Source organism: Danio rerio, chromosome 19 (assembly GCF_052040795.2).
Source record: "Danio rerio strain M-AB ecotype USA chromosome 19, GRCz13ab, whole genome shotgun sequence".
NCBI lineage: Eukaryota > Metazoa > Chordata > Actinopteri > Cypriniformes > Danionidae > Danio > Danio rerio.
The window spans coordinates 453894-480000 of NC_141039.2; the positions used below are offsets into that span (position 1 = coordinate 453894).

The window sequence follows — 26107 nt, forward strand, 5'->3', positions numbered from 1 at the left end:
AGGTCTAATAGGGGCTCTTTAAATCCTGATCTTTCTAAAAACCAGCACATGTACATGTGTGTGTGTGTCTGTGTGTGTGTGTCTGTGTGTGTGTGTGTGTGTGTGTGTGTGTGTGTGTTATAAATCATGAATAAATATCTGCATGAGGTTGAGGTTGACGGCGTTAGCTCATGAGACTGTAGAAGAGGAATAAACCACTGCATGAAGCACAGCAGATCAACAAACTTTAATACTTGTTTTGGCAGTCATTTCTCTCAGATCATGCAAAACAGACAGAAACTCACTCACTCGTTTTTCTGTGAAAAAACAAAAATAACAAAATGGATCATTAAAATAAAAATATAAGAGAAACAGGGGAAAACTGCAAATAAAATTAAACAAATGTAATTCCACATTGTGCATTTCAGTCTTTACCGCATGACAGAAACCCCGGACATTTCTAGAAAGAGATGAAAAACTGAATCAGACACAAGAGAAAGTTCATGAACAACAATGAGATTAAACAAACTCATCCTGCAGAATCCACTTTATACAGCAGCCATGCAGATTACCAGCAGATACAGATCAACTCCACACATCATCAGCATCTAAGAGCAAGATTACACACACACACACACACACACACATTCATTTACAACTCATTGATCAAGCAGAACAACATCAGAAGCAGGCGAGTGTTTCATGCATGAACGCCTCTCAGAACTCACTGTATGATTTCAGCTGATATTTTTACTGCAGAATCAAAACTTTACCAACATGCAGACAGAAAATAGAGCAGTTATTGCTTTTAAATATTAGATTTATAAATATAAAAGTAATGTTTGTTCATTTTTATGCTTTCTTATATCAAGTAGTAATCTACACAAAGACACAGCATTACTGTATTTACCACGGTTTATTTGATCAAATCATTAAACATTGAGAATTCTTTGTACTCTAAAATTATGAATATGCCCAAAAAAAGATGAATATGCACACTCTCATTTAATACTGATGACTATTAATATTAATATTGCGTGAAAATCTGGAAATGAATCATATAACCCAGCAGGAATGAATGCATTAAATGCAGAACTCGACTGCTAAAACACAGCCCATACTCGTATTTATTTACAGCAGAAATAGTTGAATAGTTTCTGAGCAAAGCCAGTTCATAAAGCTTCATCGGTGTTTGTGAGCAGATGCACATCTGCAGGTTTTTCATCAACACTCAACACAAAATGTGCATTATCAGCAGTGAACATTCCAAACCAATTAAAGTGCATGCAAAATAAAGCCTATGTGTAGGTGTACATGCATGCCAATACAAATGCACCAAAACACTTCCATATATACTTATTAATAATCTGTAGCAGCTTCATATGCAGACACTTGCACACTGCTCGAGTTCTGATTTGTTTAGAAGCCTGTGTTTAGCTGAGATACAACTAATAGAAACTCTAGAATCTGAGGGTTAAATATTAACTAATATCACCTTTATTTGTGCAAATTAAGCTCTTTAATAATGCATATTCAGAATTTAAGTTTTGGTCATTACTATATTCATTTTAGAAGTCTTCATGGAAGAGGATCCTCATTTCTGAAGGATTTTTGCCATAAAATAATTTTTTTTAAGCAAATTTGATGCAATTTTAGGCTGTTTTGACAGATTTACTTAATAATAACTCTCTCTCACACACACACACACACACAGTTCTGTTTAGGATGCCGTTAATCATATGATAGCACTAAATGAAGGGTTTTAAAGTGTTTCCAAATCCTGATTTCTTTACAGCTCAAACGAAGCGTTTCTTCTGTGTTTGATGCACATGCTCCAGCTTCTTAAACCAGACTCAAATGCATTGAGAGGCGTAAAAATGTTTACACGTTTCCTCCAAGAATAAGACAAACATTCAGAGAAGGAACAGCAGTTGATCAGCGAGCGCCGCTGACGGTAAAAGCACCAGAGTCTCCTCCCGCTTCTGCAGCTCAGTAATGAACTAAACCACCTCACATATTGCCAGAAAACAGGCTTACTCATGCTAACTCAGTCCATTCACATCAAAACATATGATTTTTTAAAAGAGGGTGTGTCTCCAAACCCCACCCCTAACCCCACCCCTCATTGAGGGATGAGCAAATCATATTAAATGTACAAAGGAGATGGTACATATGTAAATAATTATTGCTTTTGTAGAGTCTTTTCACACGCTGGTGATCACACACCAACATACAACAACAAAAAACAAGCCGTGATGCCCAAATAAAACATTACATTGACAAAATATATAAAAATTAAATACAAATATTACAGCAACTGTGATACGGCAGCAATCTGCAGATCTGCCAATCAGTGTAATGAGAGCGTACCAATGAAGACAATTAGCCACGAGTCCAACAATTCTGAATGGAGCCTTTTCACACGGTGTGTTTAACGCTCAGCATCTTAAAATATTGACATTACAGGTAAAGGTCTTTGCACACTGAAGTCCGAAATTTTCATAAGCATTTTTTTTCGTATTCATACCAGAAAAATTCGTCAGGTACACAAACCCTGCACACGACGTCTGATGCGTATTAACTAATCCATTCCTAAAATAACACAACACATTTCAGAGTCAATTCAAGCAGTGAGTCTTCGTTCTCCTCTCTCTTCTCCAATGTAGGAAAATACAGAGGAACAGGCTGCATGCTGTGTGCATCCCATCCTGCATGGAGGAGGAGGAGAGTTCAGCTTGTTAAAGGAGCTGCACTGGATTACTGAGAAATGCAAAGTTTATTTCAGGAAATCAGCTGAATTTTCATGCATTGCTTGTGATGCTTCCCATATTACATATGTAAACACATCCTGAACAGAGACTGGCAGTACCTATAGACATTATAAGCCTGAAAGGCAGCCACGCTGACATATCAGAGCAACGGACTGAAGCGGATAATGACGTGTCTTTTATTATTTTATAATGTCTATATGGGCAGTTTGTCAAATTTTTATGATGGACACAAGTTTTAGAGGCAGTGTGTCAGTGTGATTGACACAACGTGAGGTCCAATTAATTTACAAGAGTTCACACTTAGCTGATGATTGATTATAAGCAAGTTTGGCATGCTGTCCCGGGAGAGAGCCCTGAGCTCAAAGGTTCTTGAGCCCTGGGCTCCCTCCCGTTTGGAGGGCGAGAGGTTAGCCTTGAGCTCAGGTAGATCTCGACAACTCCCCCTTGATAAAAACTGATGACTAAAAATTGAAAGCTATGAAAAGATGTGCTACAGGGTGAGGGATTAACTGTAGTGCAAAATTTAGATTGATCAATTCACTTGTTGTCCATGTTATTGGAATGTGGGAGGAAACCGGAGGACCCGGGGAAAACCCACGCAAGCACGGGAAGAACATGCAAACTACGCACAGAAACGACCACCGGCCTGTTGAAGGACTAGAACCGGTGACGTTCTTGCTGTGAGGCGACAGTGCTAGTCACTGGGCCACCGTGCTGCCCTATTGAGGGAAAGGGGAAGAGGTAGGGGTGGAAGGGGGGATTCTTCAAATCGAAGATGACTGCAGTGAAAACCCCTGGCTCTTTATAGTGGGTTAGGAATGGCCTGATTGGTGGATCATGCATGCTAATGCAGAACCAGCCGTGTTCAATCATAATCACGTGCTCCTCTCGAAATTAGTTTATGAGTAAACTTCACTTCAACGTGCAAAAATTTCGGATTCAGTGTGCAATAACCTTAATGCAGTGTGTATGAAGGCAGGACAGTACATCTGACATGATTCTGTCCCCTGGCAGTCGTCATCAGTCTCACACTGTTGTTTTCCTCTTCTCAGAGTCTTGATAACAGCATCCTGGAGTGCTTCTGTCATGATTTCAGCTGATATGAGTGTAGAATAATGATGTGCTGTACTCACCCATTCACTGCGCCCTGCACTATGACCACTTCCAGTGCTGAGAAACACACACACACACACACACACACACACACACACACACACACACACACACACACACACACACACACACACACACACGTGTGGAAAGGCTCTATTGAGATTATGTAGATGTTTCAGATTGTCTGATATTCAGATGAGCTTCATGGTGAAGCGTCCGGTCTCCACGGTGCTCCGTCCTGCGGTGGTGGACGCTGAGCTGCGCGGCACGAACTGTATGGTGGCGGTGTGTTTGATCTGACCTTTACTCTGACTCCAGAAAAACATGAAGATGAAACAGAGCGCCACCGAGCTGAGGAACGACAGGAAGCCCATGGTCACGGCGATCACCAGCGTCTTCACATCGAACGGGAACGGCTGCGACCCGTTGACCGCCGTTTGTCCCGATGCAAAGCTCCAGCCATCCAGAAAGAAGGATCCCGAGCGGTTCCGAGAGGACGCCGGAAACCCCCGAACACGCAGGCTTACGGATATACTGTCATTCCCGGCGGCATTAGAGGCGATGCACAGGTAATATCCGCTGTCCTGCACCTGAGCGTAGCGCACCTCCAGAGTCCCGTTCGGGAGAACACGAATCCGGCCGGACGCAGTGAGAACCGATCGTTTAGGGTTCAGCCAGATTATCGACGGCGCAGGATCTCCATCAGCTGCGCAGAAGAACAGCACCGTATGTCCTTCATCAGAGCGCACGTCCTGCGGCTTACGGGTCAGAATACGAGCCTGTCTGCAGGTGAACGTCCTCACCACCTCCGACTCCGCAAAGTCCTGGAACATGCGGCCCTGCACCTGCACAGGTGAAACACAAGAGGGCGCATGTCCAGCGAAACGGAGCCGCAGACGTCTGCGCATCACCCACAGCAGCCGGCAGTCGCACGCTAGCGGGTTCCCGTCCAAACGCAGCACCTCCAGAGAACCGACCGCGTGGAACGCAGACTCCTCTAGAGTCACCAAACGATTATCCGAAACATTGAGCAGCCGGAAAAATGCTAAATTACGAAAAGCACCAGATTCAACATGCAACAGTCCAGTGCTGACTAAATGAAGCTCCTGTAGCCGTAAAAGGTCACCGAGGAGTCCGGAGAGGACGGTGGTGATGGGGTTGTAGGACAGGTCCAGGTAGCGCAGGTACACCAGGTGATGCAGCGGCGCATACGGGACGGCGCTCAGGTTGCAGTGCGACAGTGTCAGCGAGGTCAGATTGAGGCCGATTAGACTGTTCACCGCTAGCGTGTGCAGCCAGGGGCAGCGGGACACGTGCAGATCCTGCAGCCGCTGCAGCTGACGGAAGGAGTTGTTGGGCAACGCGGTGAGGCCGAGTCTGCAGAAGCGCAGGTGCTGGAGTCCCGTCAGCCGTGAGAAGGCCTCGCTCGGCACCGTCGTCAGGTTACAGCGCTCCAGACGCAGCTCCAGCAGATTCGGCAGGCCGCTGAACGCACGGTTCGAGATGAACACCAGATCATTCTCACTCGCCTCCAGCTTCTGCAGCGACGGCATCTCTCCAAACATGTCGTCCAACAAGACTAAGATCTCATTTTCACTGATGTCCAGAAACTGAACATTGGGAAGGCCTGAGAAAGCCCCCACTGGGATAATCTTCAGACGATTGCGAGACAATCTCAACGTTATGAGGTTCTGGAGACCTACGAAAGCCTCAACCTCGATCACAGTTAGCATGTTAGCGCTGAGATCCAGCTCGCGTAACTGCCTCAGACTGAAGAACTGCCGGCTGGATAGCGTCTTCAGGTGGTTGTAGGTCAGGTTGAGCACCTGCGTGGTGTCGGGAACGCCTTCGGGGACAGCAGAAAGCTGTCGAGAGGAGCAGTCCACCAGGGGGAGCTTCGGTGAACAGTCGCAGCGCTGGGCACAGGGCCCTGAGGTGGCCACGCCCACTACCCACTGGAGGACCACCCACCAGTACAGCCTCCTCCAATCAGCAGCCACACACATCTGGAGACCCGCCTGCGGTACAAACAGAGAGTTAGGCGTCATCGCTGTAACTTGTGTGGCAAATTTTTTTCTGCTAAACACAAATTGTAAACATCAAACTGCATAATCTGATCTGCTGAAACGGTAAAGCACGACTGGATCATCCCCAGTAAATCTGTTAATTTCATCAATGAAAACCGATTGACAAACTGAAACTTGATGAATCTGGTTCGCCAGTGACTGAATGCGCACGCTCTTACTCACTCATCTAATGACAGTAAATGAATATAATAATACTACACAGTAAATACAGTATATATGGTCAGCACTAATGTTACATGCACAATTAACATTTTTGTCGCTTCAATGTGCTAACAAAATGCAACCCAGGCTCATTGTGGAAACATAGCCCTGCGGACGTTTCTGGAGGCCGCGAAATACATCCCTAGAGGTACGTATTTGTGCAGTTTTTGTTTTCGCGAATCTGCGAGAGGCCGCTGTGCCGCGATTTTTCGCCTCTCGAACACTGTACTCGCGCGAAAAGCTGCCGGAGGCCACTGTCGGGCAACCGTCTGTCTGACTGATGGACTGAATGACTGAACGATCGACTGCGCGGCTGGCCAATCGGCCATCGGCTGAACCAGCCACCCTCCTCCTTCCCTAAACCCAAGCGACGATTTACAAAAGCCGTCCAGAAAAGAAAAGCAAAAGCCCTCGTCCGATTTTGAACGCGTTTTCGGATTTCGCCGCATTCTCGCCCCGTCACGAACTCGTTCGCTTTTATTTTTTGGGTTCTGATTTCATCTTTGCCTGATTTCTGGAACCGCTCTTCACCAGATTCGAACCCGGTCGTCGCTGTGGCCGGCTCCTCCACCTCCGGGCCTCCGCTCCGCCGACATAACACTACGGACTAACTGTACAAACTGGTCGCGGCGGGAAAGCCCTCCACATGGAGGTGAGCTGTCACAGCCGGCGAGCGCGAAGAAGAGGAGCGGCGTCACACCACCATGTAGCGTTCGCTTGAAAAAAACAAATGCGGCCATACGTATCTCCGGCCACAAATTGCGGTCTACAGAAATGTCCGCGGGACTACGTTTTCAGAATGAGCTTGGGGTACAAAAATGAGTAGGTAGTTGATTCCCAATAAATGCAGAAACTTAAATATAAAAAAAGTTTACTACACATGCAATATAAAATCATTTACCAAAAGGCTGTAATGTAAAATATACCATTTATAAATAAACCAACCCAGGCTCATTCTGAAAACACAGTCCCGTGGATGTTTCTGGAGGCCGCAACATACGTCCCGGTGCGTTTACCGATTGACCCGCCCACTTGCTTCCCTAAACCCAAGCAACGCGATAAAAAAGCAGTGCAGAAAACGAAAAGCCCTCGTCTGATATTTACCCGTTTTCAGATTTCACCACATCCTCACCCTGTTATTCACTCGTTCACTTTATTTTTTGGATTCTGTTTCTGTCTTACCTGATTTCTGGAACCGCTCTTCCCCGGACTCAAACCCGATCATCACCATTGTCGCAGTCAGCTCCTCTCTGAGTCTCAACTCCGCCGATGTACATGACGAGCTAACTGGACAAACTGGTTTCAGCGGGAAAGCCCTCCACAGGTAGGCAGCTAGCCAAAAAAGCACATGCAGCCATACGTACCCCCGGCTACATAAAATCGCGGCCTGCGGGACTATGTTTTCAGAATGAGCCTAGGTTGAAATAAACTGAATGCCTGATGTCTGATTTGACCACATGGAAACTCAAAGAAATAAATAAATGAAACTGTGGCCTAAATCTCAGGCTGGAGAACAAACAGGCTTTGATAAGAACATTAACTTAAATGAAGCTGCATTAAATAAGCAGCTTCGTGATGCAGAGTACAGCATAGGAATGATCTGAAATCACTGGCTTGTCAATTGAAATGTACTGTGACTTTATTAGTCTTGGGCAAATATTAATATTGATTAATCACACCCAAAATAAAAGATTGTTTTGACTGTATATATACAGTTGAAGTCAGGATTATTAGATTTATTTTCTTTTTTAAATATTTCCCAAATGATTTTCAACAGATTCAGGAAATGTTCACAGTATGTCTGATAATAATTTTTTCTTCTGGAGAAAGTCTGATTTGTTTTATTTTGGCTGGAAAACAGGAAGCAGTTTTTAATTTAAAAAAAAAAAAACCTTTAGGGTCAAAATTATTAGCCCCTATATTAGCTATATATTTTAGTCAAAGCAATAACTAGCCTAATTACCCTAACCTGCCTAGTGAACCGAATTAACCCAGTTAAGACTTTAAATGTCACTTTACGCTGTATAGAAGTGTCTTGAAGAATATCTAGTCTAATATTCTTTACTGTCATCATGACAAAGAGAAAATAAATCAGTGATTAGAGATAAGTTATTAAAACTATTATGATTAGAAATGTTTTGACGAAATCTGCTCTCCGTTAAAGAGGCATTGGGGAAAAAATAAACGGGCGAATAATTCAGACTTTAAATGCAAATGCGCACAAGCATCTATATATTTGAGAAAAAGTTTATATATATATATTGGATATAAAACATCTTTAAAAATAGAAATATCTATACAAAATTGTGTTACATGCACATTTGTTTTATGCACGCATACATCACTCCAAATCAAACATTTATTTTGGATGAGATTATTCACGATCACGATTAATCTTCACCCAGCTCTATTTTTAATATAAGAAGGCCGTTTTAATTTACTCCTAATGTGCATGTAACTTTCAAGCCATCTGGACATTTTAAGCTTGAAGAACCTCCTCACACCGCATCTCCAAAGAGCTGGCAACACACACCGAAAACAGCAGGCAGCAACACAACTGCCAAATATATTCCTCATTGAAACACTAATTTTTATACTCCACATTAAATACCTTTTCATGCACGTCTTATTTTTGATGACTTTTTCCATGTAATACAAAATGCTCAATAACACCTAATGATCTATTACAGTAATTTTCCACTGCACATCATGTAATGAAAATAAATGATGAACTGTCTGACACTCACCAGCTGGCAGAGGGGCTGCTCCTTCTCATTACCAACAATTCCTGAAGAAAAGCCCTGCGATCGCCCGCTCACAGCCTGGATACAGAGAGAGAGAGATTTAAACAGAAGTTAAACAATAAAGCACATCTTCAATATTTACTATAACCAGATTGCATTCAACTATCCACACAATACACTGATGCCTGTCACAAAGAGAGAAGACCAATCAAAACATCAGTGATGTGCTTATACACACACACACACACACCTAAACTGTTATAAAGGAGTCCTAAAATGTTCATTGCTAAATATAATTTAGTAATATTGATGAATATTATCATGCTTTTATCCTAAAATAAGGTGTTAATTGTACTGTTATTTATTGATCTAGATGTAAACATCACACATGCTTTGGCAATAAATATGCAACATCTGTCATGCCAATAAGTCAAGTCTGAATCTGAAAGAAAAAGAGAGTAATGCATTTTATTATCTGTTTATTACTTTAATACTTTAATTCTAAATGTGTGTTTTTGTGTGTGTGAGTATCTGTACATGTATATATGCACTCTACAGGTGCATTCATTGTTTAATCTGCAATGCTTTGGCAATTTTTGGCAGTCATGACAAGTGAAATGAACGTGGATAGAGAGAGAGAGAGAGAGAGAGAGAGAGAGAGAGAGAGAGAGAGAGAGAGAGAGAGAGAGATCAGGTTGAGCCGGTGAAATGCTGATTTTTCATTGAGCTCAGTGCCAGACTGAAGGGATGTGATCAATCCTGCAGAGGTCAAAGGTCAAAGAAAGAGTTCATCTTCAGGTCAGCGTACAGGAAGAGCTGCATGTCAGACTCAGATGCTCACAAGTTTGAAACCAGCGGGAGTGTGTGCATGCAGGTATGAAGAGCAGATGCAGGTGTGTGTGTGTGTGTGTGTGTGTGTGTGTGTGTGTGTCCGATAAGCGTCATGTTTGCATAACCAAATTCTGGCAGGGGTAAAGAACTGAACTAACAGATCTGCCAGAGACACAGCATGTGTGTGTGTGTGTGCGTGTGTGTGTGTGTTATCTGGTTTTCCTGCAAGATTACCCGGCTGCCTGTTAACCGCTTTTATAATATAAAAGTAAAAAAGCAGCATGTTATCAACATCGAAAAGTTAAAAACTTTCAAATTAAACTTCAATTTTAATCATGCAAAATAAAAATAATTGTAAAACTTTTTAAAAAGGATCAACAGCGGGACGATTATAATGCAAAACGCAACAGAAATGAATAGTAATGGGACTATCATTTGTTTTGACAGCATGCAATGCACTAAAATACATTTATTGTTGTAAAAGTAGATATATTATTTTCTTTGTCATGATGACAGTAAATAATATTAGACTAAATATTCTTAAATCAGCTTAAAGTGACATTTAAAGGCTTCACTAGGGTAAATCCAACACTAATATTGCTGAAGGGGCTAATATTATTGATCTTAACATGGCATTAGTATTAATATTATTATATAATATCATAGAAAATACTGTGAAAAATTCCTTAATTCAATAAATACCACTTGAGAAATATTTTAATTTCACAGACGGGCGAATAATTTTGCACTTAACTGTATATCATTAATCAGGATATGAGATTACTTGCATTGTGACATACAGTCCAGCCATACGGTCATGTATGTGCTTTACATGTGCTGTTGTTTATGATAAAAGCATCATGCATTCACAATAATAATTCAGAAATCGTTTATGAGAAATGATATTCCCTGTTGAATGCGACCATTTATGAATTTACAGTATGAATGAAGCAGAGCGCACGTACACACTCAATCACACACACACACACACACACACAAACGTGCGCTGCCGGCATGAATCGGGGGATTTGTGTGCTCTGCACAGCATATGTTAAATGCAGGAGACGCCTGTAATCTGCTCTTCAGATGGGCTTTAATGGAGGCTGTAATGGCTGCTGCATCTCTTCATCTGTCTGTTTACTCCAGCATGTTTTGTCTCCGTGCGTTAAGCATCTTTAAAAGTGCTCAAGAGGGCTTAAACTTCAAGCCCTTAAAAGACCATCGCTAATGCGTCTCAACACACACAAACACACTGCGCCGACCGCAGGGCCATTCATTAACACTGAGCTGCGGCACGCATTACTGCAGCTAATGTGTTTCTCAGATGCTAATGCTATTTATATTGATGCTTTTACACAAGAGCATGCACTGCACTGTAAACACCACATCTCTGCATGCATCATTCAGCTTTACTGATTTGAGGAACAGCAGTCAGTCTGCTTACAATATTCAGCAGTGTTGGGATCCCTTACAATATTGAGTTACTACCCAAAAAAGCAACTAGTTGTGTCGTAGTTACTCTGTGTGGTCTCTCTTCTTCCTTGTATTGCCAAAAACACTGGAAACTGTTGTTTTTAACCCAATTTTATCTCACAATAACCTGCTGGATGCAAATTAATCAGCCTCCAGAAGTGTTCGTTCCACTGAGACTGCTCTACTATCAGTCACGAATTGCCAAAGCAGGTTCTAAATCATCCGTTCTGCTTTTACTGGACCCGTCTGCTGCTTTTGATAGTGAATCAATAGAGTCTCCTATCCCTCTCCTCAGTGGGCATCACTGGAACCCCGCTCTGCTGGTTGGAGTCTGACCTCACTGGCATAGTTGCCTGGGGAGGAGAGGAATCCAAAGCTCTTCGGCTGGCCACTGCAGTACCTCAGGGATCTGTTCTGGATCCCCTATTATTCTTCATTTACAGCACACCACTGGGAGCCATCATCCAATCACATGGTTTCTCTTATCATTGCTATGCCAATGACACGCAGCTCTATCTTTCACTTCATCCAACAATAGCTGCAGGAATCTGGCACCACCTGGAGGACATCTCAGCTTGGATAAAAGAGCATCACCTAGTCATCTTTTCTGCAACACCACACACACACACACACAACATGACTTCTCCATCCAGCTGGGATCATCTACCATGTAATTCAGTAAGGAATCTTGCAGTGATCCTGAATGGTCAGCAGTCCTTCAAGGAGCACATTGCTCACACGTCTCCATCATGCAGGTCTGCACTCGTCATCATCAGTAAATCAGAGCCTTCCTCACAGATCCTGCTGCACATCTCTGAGTGTGAGCTCTGGTCATCTCAGTGCTGGACTCCTGCAGCTGGACTCTACAGATGCTCCAGAACTCATGTAACTCCTCTCTTCATCTCTCTGCATTGGTTACCGCTCGAGATCACGATCAGATCACTGATGCTTTCTTACAGGACAGCCGCTGGCACTGCACCCTCTGACTTCCACATCCCCTCCAGGAACCTCCAGTCTGAGAGCTTATGATACCAACACAGAAAGGCTGGAAATCAATTTCCAGAACCTTTCCATTTACTGTTCCCCATTGGTGGAGTGATCTTCCCATTCCCACACAGACGGCAGATTCACTGGTGCCTTTCAAACCACAACTATAATCCCTTCTTTTCCCTGACCACCTGAATCTGTCAATAAATCACTCCTCCCACCACTCCACACACCGACCCCTGAATATTATTATAAATACAATTCTGAGTGTGCCTCAGGTGAGTAGGCTTGATAAACCACCTGTAGAAAACACATACTTTCATCTCTCTGACATTTCAACCAACACATGCACCAGGTTTTTTTGCACATTTTACAATCATTTCAACAAAAAAACAGCGTATTTGTGGTGTGCTTCACGCAAGTGAGTGGGCTTGACAAACCACCTGTAGAAACACTCTCTCTCAAAAAAAAAATTACTCTTGCACTAAATTCTCTGAGCACACAGAGTTTATTATGATCAGCACTTGTTGTGTGTATTGCCTCTTCATGTTGAATTGCTGAATTTCTCCTCAATTGTAAATCGCTTTGGACAAAAGCATCTGCTAAATGACTACATTTAAATGTCTATAAATTTTGGTTATTTTAAAAATAGTATATCATATCTAGTATGAACTTTAATAAAAATACACTCAATAATGAGATAAAATATCTGTGGATTTCTGCACACACAGATTCAGTGTGGACCGAATCATAAACCAGTCTTGGAGGTAAGAATTTGGATATTTTTTACCTGAATTTTTTTTTTCTCAACATAAAATGCAAAGCAAATGTTGCATAACGATAATTAGGAACCTCAGTCTCCAAAAATCCCTTCTTGATTTGGATGTTCTCTTATATTCCGGACAACAAGAGTAGTCATTAACATCTAGTGCATCTAGGGCATATTTATACTGGATTCATCAGGCTCCAATAAATCTTTTACAAAATAAATAAATAAAAAGCACAAAGAACAGCCTTCTCAGCTGCTTTACTTGCAACTCTTGCATCATCAGAACCCAGCATTCAATGCACCACAATTACTAAAATAAGATTTTGCAATGTTTGTCAGGACTGAACTAGGGCTGCTCGATTATCTTAATCATGACTATTTTGGTCAGTGTTGTAATCATGATTATTTAACATGATTATGAATGGGCCAGATGACGAAAAAATTACATGAGTGATTTACTTAAATACTGTATATATTAAATATGTCATTTTTTCTGTAAATAATTTGGTTGCCAAAACATCTGTATTTTAGAAAATCCACAAAATATCACAGAATACAAGAGTAACTGATATTAGTGTCAAACCAACCAAAAAGTCCTCACGATTAACTATCGAAGAAATTGGCAGTAATTTAAAAAAACAAAACATAAATGAACCAAATTAAACAAACTCTCCTTTAAGATGCGAGTCTCCAGTATTAGGATATAAATGAAAAATTGCATTTTATTGATCAGAAGATTTAATAAAAAACTGAAGTATGAGGTGACGGTAAAATAAAAAACATTGATCCATTTATGAAGAGACAAACTGCAACCTTTAGATGTTTATATCAGGTTTATATTTTTCAGATGTGATTTTTGTTACTGTTGGGACACACTAGATTATATATATATCTTAGACTAACATTCTGATACTACCACCTTAATATCACAGGACCATAACGCAGTCACCTGTGCAAGATCACTTCTCACGTCAGAGGAAATAGTTTTTGTCTTTAGCACATCATCGTCCTGTAACTATATCCTTAGTTACTCGCACCTTCCCAGATTTTCTCATCAGAAATTTGACCCGTCTTTACCCCATTGTCTTTCTTTACAATAAGAGGTTACACAATCTACACATGGAGTTGAGCTCGCACACATGTGAGATGATCCGGTGACCTCACACACAGGTGAGATGTTCCTCAAGCAAACTTGCGATTAATTAATCAATTGCATCCAAGACAAAAGTTTATGTTTACATAATATATACACACAGTGTACTGTCTATACTGTATAAATGCACACACTTACTGAACATAAAATACAAAAATAAACTAAATTAATATATTTATATATATATAGTTATGCATCGCATATATAGGAGCACAGTTTGCAGCAATACATTTTGTAAATATGAACTTTTATTTTGGATGCAATTAATCATTTGAGCACTAGATTAATTGCTAAAGTTTTTTACGGTATATGGCATTATCATGATATTGACCTACAATAAAGTCTTCACAATAAAATCTCATTAGTAAACACTAGTTAATGCAATAAAATTAGCAGTGACACTTAAAATTAGACTGAACTGAATGGGTCTTAATTTAGCAACTAACGTTCTATCTCTACTCCCCTGCCTAACTGATGCGCTGAATATGTTCCATAATCTGAAATACTTTTATTGAATTACTTTCCTTAATGCACACACAGCGGCTTTGACACATTCTACAATGTAAAGAGCATTAAAAATACAGGCAACTTCACTACAAAACAATATACAGTTGAAGTCAGAATTATTAGCCCCCTTTTGATTTTTTTTTCTTTTTTAAATATTTCCCAAATTATGTTTAACAGAGAAAGGAAATTTTCACAGTATGTCTGATAATATTTTTTCTTCATGAGAAAGCCTTATTTGTTTTATTTCAGCTAGAATAAAAGCAGTTTTTAATTTTTTTAAAAACCATTTTTGGGACAAAATTATTAGCCCCTTTAAGCAAATTTTTCTTTCGTTAGTCTACAGAACAAACCATTGTTATAGAATTAACCTAGTTACGCCTTTAAATCTCACTTTAAGCTGTATAGAAGTGTCTTGAAAAATATGAAGTAAAATATTATTTACTGTCATCATGACAAAGATAAAATAAATCAGTTATTAGAGATGAGTTATTAAAACTATTATGTTTAGAAATGTGCTGAAACAATCTTCCCTTCATTAAACAGAAATTGGAGGAAAAAATAAACAAGGGCGCTAATAATTCAGGGGAGCTAACAATTCTGACTTCAACTGTAAATGTGGCATGATAGACGAAAAACTATCAGTTCTATTTCTAGTTGTCTGAATTGTATTTTTAAGACAAATTTCTATGTTTGGTATAAATAAAAAAACTTTTTAAAAGCGTTTTTAAATTGTAAGATTATCTTCAGGGGTTTCCCACCTAAATCCAATTTACATTCAGTCTGGAGAATGTCTGATTATATAACTAAACATTCAAACAACAGTATTAACATATAGACCATTCAAAAGTGATGCTTGACAAATGCATTAAAGTAATGCTTCATCCAAAATGAAAACTCACCCTGATTCCAAAATTATGAACTTCTATTTTCTTTTAAACACAAAAAAAGAGATGATTTGAAGAATGTTGGTGATGGGTGGCCTTTGACTTCCATAACAATGAAAATAAACAGCTAGTTAAATTAGAAATAGTTTCCTCAACCATCTACTCAATTAGTTGTAAACTGTTAGGCATTTCTTTCTTTCATGGAAACATAAATACTGTGGCTGTTTCCCAAGCATTCTTTAATATGCCTTCCTGTCTCAAACAGAGAGAAACTCAAACAGGTTTAAAAGAAGAGAAGGTGAGTATTTGGGGTGAACTATCCCTTTAATAGATTTACATTTTTCTTCATTGGTGTTTCACATAAAAACACAATAAACGAAAGAGATGAGGGTGAAGTAAATGACAGAATTTTCATTTTTAGGTGAAATATTCCTTCATAATATTGTATATGTCAATTAACCTACTAATAAAGCAAAACTGTGTGTTAATGTGCTCATCTCTCATTAAATAAATCACAATAAAAACAAGTAAACAGCATTTCTGTCACTTAGCTGCGTTTCTGTACTATTTAACTGACTGTGAACAATGTTGTAATTTGTCTTTTAATTTCTTCATTTAGAATTTGATAAGAATGCTTTTATGAAATGACATTATTAAGAATAAAGTCGTAGTGCGATTATAAAGCCAACTTTAGCCCAATAAGTGTCGTTTGTTTCTTCACTTGTGTTTGTAAAGTGACCCGGAGGGGGTCGTGACGGGTTTCATCAGTTCACCTGACACCACTCCTCAGGTAAATACATCTCTCACTGTGATTAAATATCTAATTAATAAGTATTTATGTCAGTTTCCATCAGTTCTCACCTGCAACCAGGCGTTTGTCCTACTACATGCAGAGGCGCGAACTCCATCCCCGCGTACAGGTGCTTCACCTGACAGACTCGAGAAAATGGCGCGAACAACTCAAACTTCACCTCAGCGGTGTTTCTGACAAATTGTGTTGGTTTAAATCCTTGTAAACATGCGAACAAGTGGTTTTTCCCGTCCATGTGCGCGTTAAAACTCCCAGCGTCGCGTCGAACTGCATCAACGCGAGGACGCGCGCTCACAATCACGCGGGAGCGCGCGCGGACGGATTTATGGCGCGTGGACCCGCGCCAAGATCGCGCATTATTACTTCAGCCACGGGTAGAAGATGATGGTCTGCGTGGACGGGGTCAGACAAATCTGCGGATTTAACGCAGAAATAAATAAATAAGCAAGTCAATAAATAAGGAAATTCCCCCAAAAAATAAAAACACAGCAGATGGAGAAACTGAGGGTTAGTGCGCACGCGCGTCGCTCCTGAGGACTTCATCATGGACAGAATGAAAGGTATTAACTAAATGATCACAGCGAGTTTACTGGGGTCTAATGAGGAGAAATACTCAGATCACATGATGACACACACACACACACACTAATAATGTTGTGTTTTCATTTATTACGTGCCCTATCCTGTGTGTATACTGTACAGACTGTATATTGTGTCCTCTCACCCTAAACTCAACCCTGACTGAAAAACAAGCTTCACTTTTACATTTTTAAAATACTTAATTCTGTGTCATATTTGTATTCCTCAGGTTCACCATGGTTGTGTGTGTGTGTGTGTATTCGGGTTTAAGTATAAAAACATAAACACTCTTGTAGTCTACTGTACCTGCTGTCACTGTTATTATGCAGAGTTTTATCAATGACGGCTTGAGTGGATTTCATCTGTTTCAGACAGTGTGTGTTTGTGTGTGTGTGTGTGTGTGTGAGAGAGAGAGAGAGAGAGTTTTATCTCTCAGATTAATGCAGCATCTGTAGGGCGGGTGTGTGTGTGTGTGTGTGTGTGTAATCTGAATTTCTGATTTGTTTTCATTCGCTGAGGCTGCAGCTTTATGGCTTCATATACAAGCATGAGTGAAAGTAGCACTAAAACACAAACTCAAGAATTTTGACTGCGTGTTTAGTGTGTGTGAGAGAGAGAAAGACACACACGGAGGATTGTGTGTGTGTGTGTGTGTGTGTGTGTGTGTGTGTGAAGATTAGAGGGTTTTAACATCTTTAAAGATCTTTATATAATGAAGAAACAAAACATAACAGCATCCTCAGATTGAGTCTCAGCCTTATGCTTCAGTAGTGTGTGTGTGTGTGTGTGTGTGTCTGTGTGTCTGTGTGTCTGTGTGTGTGCATGCGTGTGTGTGTGTGTTTGTTTTCTAAAAACAATATTACACAACAGGTCAAATATGGGCAAAAATAGCCACTGGGTTAAAAAAGTATCAAAAAAAGTAATGAATGCTGATTTTTTAATCTTTAATAATAATAAAACTATAATTAAAAAAATTAACCCAATGCTGGGTTTGTCCACATTTGACCCAATATTGGGTTACGGCATGCTTTTATTCATGCTTATCAGTTTTGTAGAGCAATGTTTGTGGAATATTGCCTCCAAATGTATTCGGTCTGTTTATGATCCTTGACAATGATATTATGTCACATTTGCATTAAGGAAATACATCATAATATAAGTTATTAGTCATTGTACACAGTTTTTCCTGTAGACAATCAAAATGAATATTGCTTAATTAAGGCGACTAATAATATTGAGCTTAAAATGGCTTTAAAACAAAAGCAATAACTATAACAGTAACTATAGCAACAACTATAGCGATAACTAACGACAAATATAGCAATAACTATAACAGTAACTATAGCAAAAAACTAGCGATAACTAACGACAACTTTAGCAATAACTCTAACAGTAACTATAGCAACAACTATAGTGTTAACTAACGACAACTATAGCAATAACTATAACAGTAACTATAGCAAAAGCTATAGCGATAACTAACGACAACTATAGCAATAACTCTAACAGTAACTATAGCAACAACTATAGTGACAACTAACAGTAACTATAGCGATAACTAACAGTAACTATAGCGATAACTAACGACTATCACTATAGTAAGTATAGCAATAACTATAACAGTAACTATAGCAACAAATATAGCGATAACTATGACAGTAACTATAGCAATAACTATAACAGTTTGCATAATCACTCTGCAGGTGCGTGAGTACGAGGAGGAAAAACTAAAAGAAAACTAAAGAGTAAAACTGTTCAACTTGTCTCTTCACTGCACCTGTAGCTGGTGTGTGGTGAAGCTCTGGCGCTGTTGTCCTGTGGCTGCCGGAGCATCATCCAAATGGAGCTGCACTGTTGTGGTGTGGAGAGACGCCCCTCATGATGGTGAAGGGTTTTGGGTGTATGGCCATACACGACTTATCACTATATAAATGCACATTACATCATGTTCAAAACAATAACACAATGCAAAACTGAATAAAAGAGCGAAATTCAACAGCAATACTCTACTGAAATATAATTCACATCTAAAAATGAGTTTAACCAGCCACATGAGCATTACTATTGTGTCTGCATCAGTGGACGGTGTGTAGATAAATTCCTGTATTTGGGAATTACTTTGTGCAAAAACCTAAAAATAAATGAAGGACAGAAAATATTGCTGAATTCTGCATCATGTCGGATTCATTCCAGCAACATATACTGCAGTTATAGACTGAGACGTGTGCTTGTTTTGCACAGGAGAGCACTGTGTGATGCTGCATGCTTTTTAGCTTGTTTTGTGGGTGACCATGTGTGTGTGTGTGTGTGTGTGTGTGTGTCGGCTGTCCACCTTTGCTTGTGTTCTGGAAGAATGACTTTATTTGAGAGCTGAATACAGTGTTGTGGTAGCTCTGCTACATGTTGAATGTGAAATGAACTGCTCTGCCAAGCTGAAAGTCGGTTTGGAGAATTGTGTAAAGAGTTTTGCAGAAGTGACCTTGAGAAATATGTCCTAGCGTCTGTAAAACACTGTAATAATATCAGGTGAAGACAGCAGTATATGACCAAAAGTGTCCATGGTATCCCTGTCTGAGGTTGCTGAGTCAGATCCTCTCCATCTGTGCTTGTGTGTCTCATGCTGTGTGTGTGTGTGTGTGTGTGTGTGTTTATGATAATGCACATGACATTGTGCAGTGTCAGTAACACACACACACACACACACATGCACAGCATGAGACATGCAAGCACAGATACATTCACACACTGCATGAAATACGCAAGCTCAGAAACACACAAACACACACACACACACACACACACACACACACACACACACAAACAAACACACACAGTCAGCATCAGCACTGCTGTATCAGTATCACACACACTCCTGTGGGTGTCAAACTCATTTCAGCATCTCAGTAAAACACAAAAACTCAAACACGCACACACACACACGCACGCATGCATTCATGCACACTCCTCGAGCAGATCTGTTTTCCACTTTATAAACAGTTTGAATGTACAAATAAAGATTTCACTGAAGGAAAGTCTGAATGAGAAACAAACATGATCTGATCAGTTTAATTCTGTTCACATGACACACACACACACACACACACACATACACACACACATACACACAGGAAGTTCAGCAGTGACTTCCTATCAGCAGAAGAGTGAAGAGTGACGGCAGGACAGAGGAGAAACAGAAGATATTCACTCACAGACGCCGGTAAGACCATCTTCACACACACACACACACACACACACTTCAGGGAACATCCAACTTTACTGGACAAATACTGCAGTATAAATGTGTGTGCAGATACTCTACAAATCATCTCAAAGACTAAAAAATTGGGGTAGAATTTATTTCAACAAGCGGTAATAATTAATAGCCCTGCTTTGGAATTTTAAGTATAATTTTGTAAAACATTTTCAACACATTTTGAAGTGAATAGCTTAATCACTAATCTCTTTAGTCTCTGCCGTAATGACAGCACGTGCTTTGACTAATTAAACTGCAAGATACTGGTGTTCAGCTTAAAGCGACATTTAAAGAATTAGCTGAATAGTTTAATTAGGCAAATTAGGTTTGTTATTTAAGTCATTGGACAACTGCTCTTCTAAAACTATTAAACATTTCTATTGTATTCAGTCAATCTAAAAGAATTAAGAGCTTCTCTAGAATGAAAATATGACGGGAAATACTGTGAAAAATGTCCTTTCTCTGATGAACATCACTTGGGAAATATTTGGAAAAAGAATTAATATTATACAGAAATAAATAATTCGGTTTTAAACAGTAAATTTCACTAGTAGTTAGATATTTAGATAAATGCAACTTTAATTTCAACTATGAATTTATTTAGAGATACACTCACCGGCCACTTTATTAGGTACACCTGTCCAACTGCTTGTTAACACAAATTAGACATTCACATGGCTGCAGCTCACTGCATTTAGGCGTGTAGACATGGTCAAGACCATCTGCTGCAGTTCAAACCGAGCATCAGAGGAGAATGGCCAGACTGGTTCCAGCTGATAGAAAGGCAACAGTAACTCAAATAAGCACTCGCTACAACCGAGCTCTGCAGAAGAGCATCTCTGAACACACAACACGGCCAACCTTGAGGCGGATGGGCTACAGCAGCAGAAGAGCACACTGGGTGCCGCTCCTGTCAGCTAAGAACAGGAAACTGAGGCTACAATTCACACAGACTCACCAAAACTGGACAATAGAAGATTGGAGAAACGTTGCTGCTCTGATGAGTCTCCATTTCTGCTGGATTGATATGCTTTTTTGCATGTGTGTGTTTGCCTGTGTGCGTGTGTGCATGCATGTTTGTCTATGTGTGCATCTGATCTGTATGTATGTATGTGTTTGTGTGTCTGTGTGTGGCATGGTTATGTGTGTGTGTGTGCATACATGTCTGTGTTTATTCATGTGTATGTGCATGTCTGTTTGTGTATGAATGCGTTCAGCGTCGTTGTTGTGTGTGTGCAGGTATGCTGGTGATCAGATGTGCTCTGGTTCTTGTGTGTGTGTCTCTGGTCGGTTGTGAGATCAGACGTCTGACCAATCAATGGACAACCTGGAAATCACAACACAACAAGACCTACAGAAACACAGTAAGTCCACACACACAAACACATGTACTGTAAAACACAAAAGCTTGCACACTTATCGAAACACACGCAAACAGATGCACCCTTACACACCAGCACATACAAACATTCATATAAAGACACATCAACACACTTGCACACGCATGCACATACACTGAAACACATACACGGACACAACACACACAGAGACACACATGCACAGATACACACACACAGAAACACATGCATGGAGACACACACACACACATTCATACACAAACACACACACCGACTGACACACACACACCTGAACACAAACACTCACAAGCACATATACAGACGTGATTAATCTGTCTGCTGTTTGCCCCACTGATCTGGAATCAGCAGAATGAGGTGTGTGTGTGTGAGAGTGAGTGGACACCTGTCGCTCCAGCTGATCCCTTCACTCCTCTTCACCTCTGCTTCCCCATTAAAGCATCATCATGATCAGTTAAATCCAGGAATGGACAGAATCACTCCTCAAACACAGACACAATCAGCTCGAGTGCTGCTGTTCGATGATTAAATGCAGCGCAGGACACTCATTGGTCTGTTTTAATCTGTTCTGGGAACTGTGAGCATCACGTACAGCCAGCTGGTGTGTGTGTTGGGGACTAAAAACACACAGACCTGTCACGTCTAGCGCACAAGAAAACACACACACAGCGAGCAATTGCTGATCATTCAGCTTTAAATTAGTTGTTAATCAGAATATAGACAGAATAGAAGTGTAAAGTTTGGTGTGTGTGATCAGAATATAGACAGAATAACAGTGTAAAGTTTGGTGTGTGTGATCAGAATATAGACAGAATAAAAGTGTAAAGTTTGGTGTGTGTGATCAGAATATAGACAGAATAGAAGTGTAAAGTTTGGTGTGTGTGATCAGAATATAGACAGAATAACAGTGTAAAGTTTGGTGTGTGTGATCAGAATATAGACAGAATAAAAGTGTAAAGTTTGGTGTGTGTGATCAGAATATAGACAGAATAACAGTGTAAAGTTTGGTGTGTGTGATCAGAATATAGACAGAATAGAAGTGTAAAGTTTGGTGTGTGTGATCAGAATATAGACAGAATAACAATGTAAAGTTTAGTGTGTGTGATCAGAATATAGACAGAATAACAGTGTAAAGTTTGGTGTGTGTGATCAGAATATAGACAGAATAAAAGTGTAAAGTTTGGTGTGTGTGATCAGAATATAGACAGAATAACAATGTAAAGTTTAGTGTGTGTGATCAGAATATAGACAGAATAACAGTGTAAAGTTTAGTGTGTGTGATCAGAATATAGACAGAATAAAAGTGTAAAGTTTGGTGTGTGTGATCAGAATATAGACAGAATAAAAGTGTAAAGTTTGGTGTGTGTGATCAGAATATAGACAGAATAACAGTGTAAAGTTTGGTGTGTGTGATCAGAATATAGACAGAATAAAAGTGTAAAGTTTGGTGTGTGTGATCAGAATATAGACAGAATAAAAGTGTAAAGTTTGGTGTGTGTGATCAGAATATAGACAGAATAACAGTGTAAAGTTTAGTGTGTGTGATCAGAATATAGACAGAATAACAATGTAAAGTTTAGTGTGTGTGATCAGAATATAGATAGAATAAAAGTGTAAAGTTTGGTGTGTGTGATCAGAATATAGACAGAATAACAATGTAAAGTTTAGTGTGTGTGATCAGAATATAGACAGAATAACAGTGTAAAGTTTAGTGTGTGTGATCAGAATATAGACAGAATAACAGTGTAAAGTTTAGTGTGTGTGATCAGAATATAGACAGAATAACAGTGTAAAGTTTAGTGTGTGTGATCAGAATATAGACAGAATAACAGTGTAAAGTTTAGTGTGTGTGATCAGAATATAGACAGAATAACAGTGTAAAGTTTAGTGTGTGTGATCAGAATATAGACAGAATAACAGTGTAAAGTTTAGTGTGTGTGATCAGAATATAGACAGAATAAAAGTTTAGTGTAAACAATAAAATTAGTGTGTGTGTGTCTATATCTGTTTATGTGTGTGTATATCTGTATGTGTGTTTGTGCGTGTATATATATATATCTGTGTGTGTGTGTGTTTGTGTTTGTGTTTGTGTGTGTGTTTGCAGAGAGAGGAACGTCTGAGGAGGAGTGTGTGGGAGCAGAATCTGCAGGATATTCTCCTCCATAATGAAGCGGCGGCTGTCGGTCTGCACTCATACACACTGGGCCTGAACCAGCTCAGCGATATGGTACTGACACACTGATCTCAGCGCAGATGGTTTTTATATCCTAGTGGGGACTTAAAGTTGAATTCACACAGACTTATGGGGACTCGTGTCACTGTGGGGACCAAAACTGAGAAATATTTAGAAAATGTAAAAATGCAGAGTATTTGATATGAGGGTTGGGTTTAGGGGTAGGGGAGGGAACATACAGTCTGAATATTACAAACATCATTAGGTCTATGTGAAGTCCCCATAAAGACAGCTGCAAGTGTGTGTGTGTGTGTGTGTGTGTGTGTGTTCAGACTGCAGATGAAGTCAATGATATGAACGGTTTACTAGAGGAGGATTTCCCTGATGTGAACGCCACCTTCAGTCCACCTTCACTGCAGACGCTTCCACAAAGAGTCAACTGGACAGAGCACGGGATGGTCAGTCCTGTGCAGAACCAGGTGTGTGTGTGTGTAACCTAGGATCATAATATGTGTGTTCATGGAAGAGTAGTGTTGAGAGTGTGTGTTTGTTCACAGAAGTTTAACTGCGCATGTGTGTGTGTGTGCTCATATGTGCAATGTGCATGTGTGTGTGTGTGTGTGCATGTGTGTGTGTAGGGCCCGTGCGGCTCCTGCTGGGCGTTCAGTGCTTTGGGTTCTCTGGAGGCTCAGATGAAGCGCAGGACCGCAGCTCTGGTTCCTCTGAGCGCTCAGAATCTGCTGGACTGCAGTGTGAGTTTGGGGAACCGCGGATGCAAAGGAGGATTCCTGAGCAGAGCCTTCCTCTACGTCATCCAGAACCGCGGCATCGACTCCAGCACGTTCTACCCCTATGAGCACAAGGTACCACACACACACTCACACACCAATACACACACCACAACACACACACAGATACAAGCTACAGATATGACTGCGTTTAGAGCTGAATGAGGCTTCAGGATTAGTAAATAAATGGTAGAAACTGCGACCCCTGGGGGATCATGAGGGAACTGCAGAGGGCAGGTTAAAGGGATAGTTCACTCAAAAATAAAGCTTCTGTCATCATTTACTCATTTCTTTTTTTCTGTTAAAGACAAATGTAACCATTGACTTCCATAGTATTTGTTTTTCTGCTATGGTAGTCAATGGTTACAGGTTTTCAGCATTCTTCAAAATATCCATTGTGTTTAACAGGAGAAAGTGAGCTGTCCCTTCATTCATTCATTCATTTTTCTTCAGCTTAGTCTCTGATTTATCGAGGGTTGCCACAGCTGAATGAACCACCAACTATTCCAGTATATGTTTTATGCAGATGATGCCCTTCCAGCTGCAACCCAATACTAGGAAACACCCATACACTACGGTCAGTGTAGTTGATCAGTTCCCCTATAGCGCATGTGTTTGGACTGTGGGGGAAACCGGAGCACCCGGAGGAAACCCACACCAACACGGGGAGAACATGCAAACTCCACATAGAAACACCAACTGACCCAGCCCAGACTCAAACCAGAGACCTTCTTACTGTAAGGACACAGTGCGACACCACTGAGACACCATGCCGCCCCCCTTTCACATTACAAATGAAAATTAAACTACACATAAAAGACTCAAAATAAAGAAATTAATATTAATTTTAAATGCAAATAATTTTAGAATAAAAATCAAATGAAGCACAATATAAAATGTATTTCAAATGTGTTGCTGTAACGCTGCTGTAACAGTCTTTATGTTGCAGTAATGTTGCTGCATCATTGTCATGATGTTGCAGTTGTGTTGCAATAACGTTGCTGTAACGTTGCGGTGGTGTTTGCAGGAGGGTGTGTGCAGATACTCGGTGTCGGGAAGAGCCGGATACTGCACTGGCTTCAGGATTGTTCCACGCCACAATGAAGCAGCGCTGCAGAGCGCTGTCGCTAACATCGGGCCCGTGTCTGTCGGCATCAACGCTAAACTGTTGTCCTTCCACAGATACAGAAGCGGTGAGAAAACACACACACACACGTTTGTTTTTGTGAATAGTGGGGACATTACATAGGTTTCCATTTATATTATACTGTTCAATTTGTATAATGTATTGCCCTCATACCACCCTACCCCTAAACCCAACCATCACAGGAGACTGTGTGCAGCTTTACTCTCTGAAATAAGCTCACTCTGTGTGATTTACAAGTGTTTTGAGGGATGAGGATGTCACCAATGTCCTCATATTTCACCTCCTTTTTGTAATACTTGTGTCATAACCATGTCATTATGCAGATTTGTGTCCTTATATGTCACAAAAACACGTACACACACACACACACACACACGCACACACACTCACATGCACACAGGTGAAAGAGCTAAAGGTGAATGTGTAGGTGTGTGTTTGTGTTTGTGTGTGTGTGTGTGTGTGTGTTCAGGCATCTACAATG

The 26107-nt window shown here is 40.4% G+C and overlaps 2 protein-coding genes across 9 annotated transcripts in view; one reads left to right on the forward strand and one right to left on the reverse strand.

Moving 5' to 3' along the window:
• Positions 1–211: 211 nt before the first annotated feature.
• lingo4a (leucine rich repeat and Ig domain containing 4a) lies at positions 212–16609 on the reverse strand. 3 transcript variants are annotated; one of them, XM_087293726.2, is made up of 3 exons: positions 16361–16609; positions 8899–8973; positions 212–5881 (listed from the first exon to the last, which is right to left on the reverse strand). In XM_087293726.2, the coding sequence occupies exon 3, from the start codon at positions 5867–5869 to the stop codon at positions 4055–4057; it is 1815 nt and encodes a 604-aa protein (XP_087149852.2). In that variant the 5' UTR covers positions 5870–5881; positions 8899–8973; positions 16361–16609; the 3' UTR covers positions 212–4054.
• Positions 16048–26107, forward strand: part of ctss1 (cathepsin S, ortholog 1) — an 11834-nt gene continuing 1774 nt past the window's right edge. Inside the window, exons 1-8 of one of the 6 annotated variants that reach the window (XM_087294089.2) lie at positions 16048–16289; positions 20018–20106; positions 21382–21506; positions 23623–23745; positions 24024–24170; positions 24330–24554; positions 25507–25672; positions 26096–26107. The exon at positions 26096–26107 is cut by the window's right edge and continues 94 nt beyond it. In XM_087294089.2, coding sequence (XP_087150215.2) covers positions 21384–21506; positions 23623–23745; positions 24024–24170; positions 24330–24554; positions 25507–25672; positions 26096–26107 — 796 coding nt within the window. In that variant the 5' untranslated portion in view covers positions 16048–16289; positions 20018–20106; positions 21382–21383. 6 annotated transcript variants of the gene reach the window in all.